This window comes from Podarcis gaigeae, assembly GCF_964106915.1.
Source record: "Podarcis gaigeae genome assembly, chromosome: 2".
NCBI lineage: Eukaryota > Metazoa > Chordata > Lepidosauria > Squamata > Lacertidae > Podarcis > Podarcis gaigeae.
Window position 1 is genome coordinate 52,461,036 of NC_139679.1, and position 6,794 is coordinate 52,467,829.

Consider the following 6,794-nt stretch of genomic DNA (forward strand, 5'->3'; position numbering starts at 1 on the left):
TGTCTGCCAGGTCTTGGGAGATTAAGATCTGGCCCCTCCTGGCCAGAAAGTTTTCCCCATCCCTGATGTAAATTGACAGGAATCCAGGTGGCTGAGAACAGTGAAGTGATTACAGCTTGAAGCGTTTCTCCAACTGAGCTCATTTCTCTTCGCATTTCAGGCTTTGGAAGATGAACTGAATCAGAAGAAGCGAGAGCAAGAAATGTTCTTCAAACTCAGTGATGAGCCCGATGGTCAGCCTTCAAGGTCGCCAAACAAGCCTGCCAAATTTGTCCCATTCAGTTCTGCAGAGGCTTCATAACCCTTGGATTAGTGGACAGAAAGGCAATCCCTGCCTTTGTCCACAGAGAAGTTGACCCAAAGGACTGTCAGGGCTCCCTTTTCTCCTGCGCCATCTCTGATTTCCTCTTTTGTCTGAGACAACCAATGTGGCCTGAGGTCTGTTCCCCTAGAGATGAGACAGCTTCCCATTCATGTGGCCCTGGCTGGTGCTGACCAGCTGCACTTGGAGAGTTGTGGCTGAGCTTCAGAGAGTAGAGCTAATGGGGTTGTGTGCAGAGTTCACACTGCTTGCTGATCCCATTGCCCAAACCTTGGGCAGTTTTCTCTCTTGAAGGGATGAATGTTGGTGACCTAAAAGATGGTTGATGGCTGTTAAGTGCTGCTGATAAACTTGCCTGTTTAATTTTCTAACTAGTTCTCCTGATAGGCCCAACTTGCTATGTCTGTCAGTGGATCTCACTTAACCTTTTAGTCTTAATGGTTAAACCATTTACTGCCTTGAAGCACTGGGAGTTCAGCTTCACAGCTTACAAAAGACAACGAGAAATTGTTAGCTTTTATTGTGACCTCCATCAGTTAAACAAAGGGCTCCTTCTCCTCTCCTCCTAAGGCCTAGAATCTAGGCCGTCCCATTGAAACTCATCAGTTCCTCAGCTTGTTTTGAAGTGACCCAGCACACCACCCTGGTAACGTGTGACACAATTTCTGCCCTTTCTCAAAGAGTTGCCACAACCTGAAACATACAAATGGAGTGTTTAAATCAAATCAGTCCCGAGTCAAAGGCTGACCACAAAGGCAATGAGAAGCTTATGATCCAACTTAGAGTGCAATTCAACAGTTGTGAAGGCTGCATATACATGGTCAGCTGTGGAAAATGCTGCCCAGTTTTGGAATGTTTAACTTTGCACACCTGCCCCAATTAATAAAGCCGTGCAGAGGCCCACACAGTTCAGATCCTAAAATGGTGGGTAACATAAAGGTCTGGTCTTTGCTCTTCACTTTCCCCTTTGTGAGGCAATGGGTTTCTTTTCCCTGTGTTCATCAACAGGGAGTTCTGTCTCTCCTGTCTCCATTTCTTTCCCCAGCCCAATTGGTCCAGAAGGCAAAGCTTGTGCTCAGGTTATGGCAATAGCTAATGGCTGCTCTTTCCAATATATTAAATAGAAGAAAAGTGCAAATGCCTTGTAGCAGCAAGTTTACAACTGGCCTAAGGTTAAAGGCATCTTGTTTCGCATCATCTCATGTGAGTTTCATAGGACATCAGTTGCTAGCTTTAGTTTTTGTTTTTTAAGGTCTACTGTATAAACTATTGGGTGTGCTGTGATTTGAGAACATGATGTTGGCCTAAACCATCATTTTGGCCAGTGTGTATCCCTTTGCTGCTACTTCTGAGTTTATAGCAAGCCAGAATGATCCAGGTAAGCAGAGCCCCATATAGCAGAATAGAATTTGATACATTTGAAATGCTGAAGATAATCAGCATGTCATTATCTTTAAGTCTTCCAAAGGCTATTTTTAAACCAAAGATGTGTTATTTTCCCCTCACACCTTGCTCACTCCCCATTTCACTGTTAAAATGCATATTTCAGGAAATGACAAGGCTTTATCAGTTTGGCCAATTTGCATTTCCCTAGACATTAAATCTATATTGATGCTTTGCACAGTGCAATTCACATAATCCTCTATCTGGGTCAGCTGTTTGTGGTAAATGTTTAAATTTGGTACTTCATTCAAACAAAGTCTTCACACTTCATTGGTACTTCATTCAAACAAAGTCTTCACACTTCATTGTGCCGTCTCAAAGCACTTAGGTTGGCAAAATGCTCCAGTGTTCCTTTTTGTGTATCACTCAGGACTTTTCCAGCACTAGCTCTGTATAGGAAATAATGCTTTTCTTTCACTGTCTTCCTATAAAGCCATGTTGCTGCTGATGTGATTTCTGTTCTCAGAGTTAATTTGCTGGAATGGAAAAAGAGGTCTAGCAAATGCATTGGCTGCTGCCAGACTGCAGTTTCACCGTCTTGTTTAAGAGACTCCGTATTCTGGATATTTTAGAGGCTAGAAAATGTGCACCCAGAAACCATGGGGTTACTGTCCTGTTCTAAATAATTGTGTTTTGAGATACTGTCTGGTGAGACTGAGAGAAACTGGAACAGAGCCTGTGAATGGGTTGTGTTCTGAAAACTCAAAGATCCTAATTTTCTCCAAACCTGATAGCCAGTTTCTGTTCTAACTTTATGTTGCAAGTTTTTGATCGTTTGCATTGTGCACAGGCTTGTGTATGTTGTGGACACCCCACATGCAGCTCAATCTCCGTATAAGTCAGCCAGTAGTTCATCTAATTGTCTTCATCCTTGGCCAAGAAATCAAACAAGAGTTGCTAATTTTAATACTGCTGCAAGTTTGTGTGTGCTTATCTTTCTTTGTGTGCCAGTCTGGTCTTTACTGCTACTAAGCGCTGCTGTAATTTTACAAAAGTGCAATATTTATCTCGTGCAGTGTTGCAAGGATGTCCTGCTCCTTTTGTGGCAAGAAAGTGTCACTTTTCTTTATTTTTCTCTTTCCCCTAACCCAAACAAAACCAACTTTTTCTTTCTCTTCCTTGGCATAAAACTACAATATTTTTTTACATGGGGGGACCTGATTCTTCTATCCAAAAGGGTTTTCTTTTGGGGGGAAACCACTATGATGTAAATAATCGAATAAAAACGTTACCACGGTGAGCGCCTGCATTTGCGTCCTGAACACTTGTACTTGTTGCCTGTGGGTTTTGGTCAGCAGTGCTGACTTGTATTTGTACATAAATTTGGCTTGAGCGTAATGGAATTTGATTCCTGCTTACCGAGATTCAAATCACCCCACAATCAACAGCTTTCGGGCTCAGAACCAAACAAACTTTTCTTAAAATATATATTGTCTCATTTTGAGAATGTGTGCATTGAAATGTGTTGGTAATAAAGCTATTAATTCTCAAAGCTAGCTGTGACCAGCTGGAGCTGTTTTTAATTTTCTGCTGCTAAGCATCCAAGAATAGCTAAAGGGTGACACTGTTTGGTGAAGAGGGAGACCTGCACTTACCATCAGCTGTCACATCATCTCCCATTTTGAATCTGTTGCCCTTCTGTTTTGATATTAGCAATTATTGAGCACCTACAGTGCCTATAAAAGCATGTGCAAAGTCTTGGATGAAGACCCCCATATAGTCCCCTAGCCATTTATTATACAGTACATGTGCTAGATAGTGTTTTCATGTGGAAATTGCCATTGACGGGTCAGTCATCTTTGCTGAGTAGGGCTTCCACAATTCCCTCAATGTGATGGAGTTGCTGGGAATTACATGACATCGTTTTAAAAATTCTGCACATACAGAGGGAATATTGTGCTTTTGAGGTCAAAGAAACCAATAGATGCTGTTGTCATGGCCCTCAAGTAGATTGTAATTGATCAGCAAGCACAGATGTTGTCATGAAGTTTAGTAAACATTGTTTATTATAAGTAGGAACCAGTTGTTCTAGGAGACCTTACATTTAAGAAAATGATACTTAAAATGCACACATGTACTGAAATACATGGAAATGGTAAATTACAGTTTCTTCCATTACATATTACATCGTACAGAAGACACAGATTCACATATTGTGCTATTTTACAACTTCGGCTCCAGATACCCACAGTTTCTCTCTGTTTTTGAGCTCCAGTCCTCTTCCTGGAGCTTGAGGAAACCAAGTGAGATAAAAAAGAGACTGTCAATCAAGTGTCCTCTCTCTCCGCCACCCCCCCCCATATACACACATGTGAGCAAAACCATTTGTTGTTGGGCTGGCTAGCTGTTGTATGATCTGTCAGAGGTCACCAGCTCTGATCCATGCTCTGGGCAATGCTGGATTTTGGCATCATTGTTGGCCCTTGTGGAAAGATAACTGCCAAGGTAGGAAAGGTGGTTGACATTTTCCAACGTTACACCATTAAGTTGGATTTGTGGCCCTGCAGAGGGGTTGTTGGGTGCTTGTTGGTGCAGCACCTTGGGAGCCAGTGTGGTGTAGTGTTTCAGAGCAGTGGACTCGTGATCTGGTGAACCGGGTTCGCGTCTCCGCCCCTCCACTTGCAGCTGCTGGGTGACCTTGGGCCGGTCACACTTCTCTGAAGTCTCTCAGCCCCACTCACCTCACAGAGTGTTTGTTGTGGGGGAGGAAGGGAAAGGAGAATGTTAGCCGCTTTGAGACTCCTTCGGGTAGTGATAAAGCGGGATATCAAATCCAAACTCTTCTTCTTCTTCTTTGGATGTTGAGCGATGGGCCCATGAGTGCGTGGTGAGGCACCTATGCACATGCTTACAGGCACAAGAATTGGCCCAGATAGTTATTCTGCTATGCCACCACCATGCAGGAAAATGTGGCATTTCCAGGTGACAAATTTGAGAAGGTGTTTTCTGTAACCAATAAAAAGTCTTCTTGTAACGTAAGGCTAACAAGTGGTGTAAGTTTCTATGGGCTAAATAAAGCCCATTAAATGTGTGGTCTCTTAAACTGATATGTACGTATAGAGAGGTGGGGGGAGGTTTATGTCTGTGGCAACAGGAACAGATGGCAGCAGATGTATCCTATTTCTGTGCAGAGAGAAAATGAAAACAAGATCCAATCAGGGTGGAAGTCTTTCCAACTGATACGCTGAAAGCCAGTATACGGGTAGAATCCAGTACATGAGAGCAAGTCAGATATTAAACTATCTTGTCATATAGCTTGATACAACAGCAAGTCATTATGAGCTGGCTTAAAGCTCTGGCTGTTATGGGATAGTCATGGGAGGAGACTAAATAAACTGGCAACAGAGCTAGAGCAATGCTGTGATGTGTTGAACACAACTCGGTGATCATTCTGTTTGCTGCATGTGCAGACTTCTCTGAATTTTGACTATTTTATACTGTTCCCTTGCCCAGAGCAAAATATGCATGATGCACCTACTGGCAGAAACTGGCTTTAGGTCACACAAGTCTAATTCTTTCCTGATGCATAAGTAGTCAATGTATATTCCTGGAGCCTAAAATCTGGTGTTTAAAAGGAGGTGTATGGTCACCAGTTTTAGACAGTAATCTTTTAAAGGTAGCCAGATGTTCTGATGTGATATGTACTAGAAATAAAAAGCAACACAATTCTCCAGTAGTCTAACTATTAACTCCATCTATAGACTAAGTAGAAGAAAACAGTAAAACGGTTTTTCCGGGGGTGGGGTGGGACCTTAACTGGGGAACAGAGGATTATAATACATCATTTAGTAGGCCCACGTTTATTGGTGGGCTGAGAGCAACAGCTTAAAAAATGAAGCAGGGAGAATCTCTTTCCATAATAGTATTAGAATTCCAGACCTGATGGAAGGGAATAATTAAGTTGATTTTAATATTCTATTGCTAACCAGGCTGCTATTAAAAACAAGGTGTGCAGAACACTCAGGCTATTTGTAGCATTTCTTTAGCAGCACCTTTCTTTTTTTTTTTAAATATTTTTTATTGATTTTCACAAACATAAAAGATAACATAAAAAACAAAAATAACAAAACATACAAACACACATAACACGACTTCCCCAAACCTCCCCTTCACTGCACCCTTATTTTTAAAACAACAATTTTTAGCAATCCTTCGTTCAAATTCATAGCTAATTTTCTTTAAAAAAATTTTTTTTTTTAAAATTTAAACTTTAACGGCTATAGTTCTCTATCTCATACCCCTTGACATCTTAGCATTCCAGAATTTTGCAACAGTTCTTAAGATATACTTTAAATTTTCCCCAGTCCTCTTCCACCGTCTCTCTCCTCTGGTCACGGATTCTGCCGGTCATCTCAGCCAGTCCCATAAATTCAGTCACCTTGGTCTGCCATTCTTCCAGAGTAGGTAATTCTTGAGTCTTCCAATACTTTGCTAGTAGGATTCTTGCTGCCGTGGTTGTGTACATGAAGAATGTTCTGTCTTCCTTTGGTACCATTTGGCCGACCATGCCCAAGAGAAAAGCCTCCGGTTTCTTAGCAAATGTCCTCTTAATGATTTTCTTAATTTCATTATAGATCATTTCCCAGTAGGCCTTAATCTTTGGGCAGGTCCACCAAAGGTGATAGAAAGTTCCTTCACATTCATTGCTTTAGCAGCACCTTTCTCCTTGCTGCCCCCCCCCCCCAAATCCAGTTCCCCCCAAACAGAATCTTAAGCACCTGATTTAATTACCAGGGCTGTGTGAGAGCAGCTGATGCAGAATCTCACTGGGGAAAACAACCTGGGCACACCTGCATCCATTTTCAAATCAGCTGGTAGAGGTGGCTTCTCTTTACCTCTGAAATTAAAGCATAGTTTGGTGGCTTGCTGAATATGAGATGCACCATTAACAAAGAAACAAAAGGTAAGGGCTTTCACTCCATAAACCTCTGTTGCCATTCTTTGTGGAAACTTGTAGCATCCTACTCAATGACGCAATGGAAGATTCTGAAGTTCAGGCACCCTTTGTGACTAGTCCTATAACTACAAT

At 41.9% G+C, this 6,794-nt stretch overlaps 1 protein-coding gene across 2 annotated transcripts in view; it reads left to right on the top strand.

Annotated features, from left to right (window-relative positions):
* STK10 (serine/threonine kinase 10) overlaps positions 1-3,261 on the top strand; it is a 67,162-nt gene extending 63,901 nt beyond the window's left edge. For both annotated transcript variants that reach the window (XM_083725579.1, XM_083725580.1), the window contains one exon: positions 161-3,261. In XM_083725579.1, the coding sequence (XP_083581705.1) occupies positions 161-301 (141 nt within the window). In that variant the 3' untranslated portion in view covers positions 302-3,261. The remainder of the gene's footprint in view (positions 1-160) is intronic.
* The last annotated feature ends 3,533 nt before the right edge of the window (positions 3,262-6,794 follow it).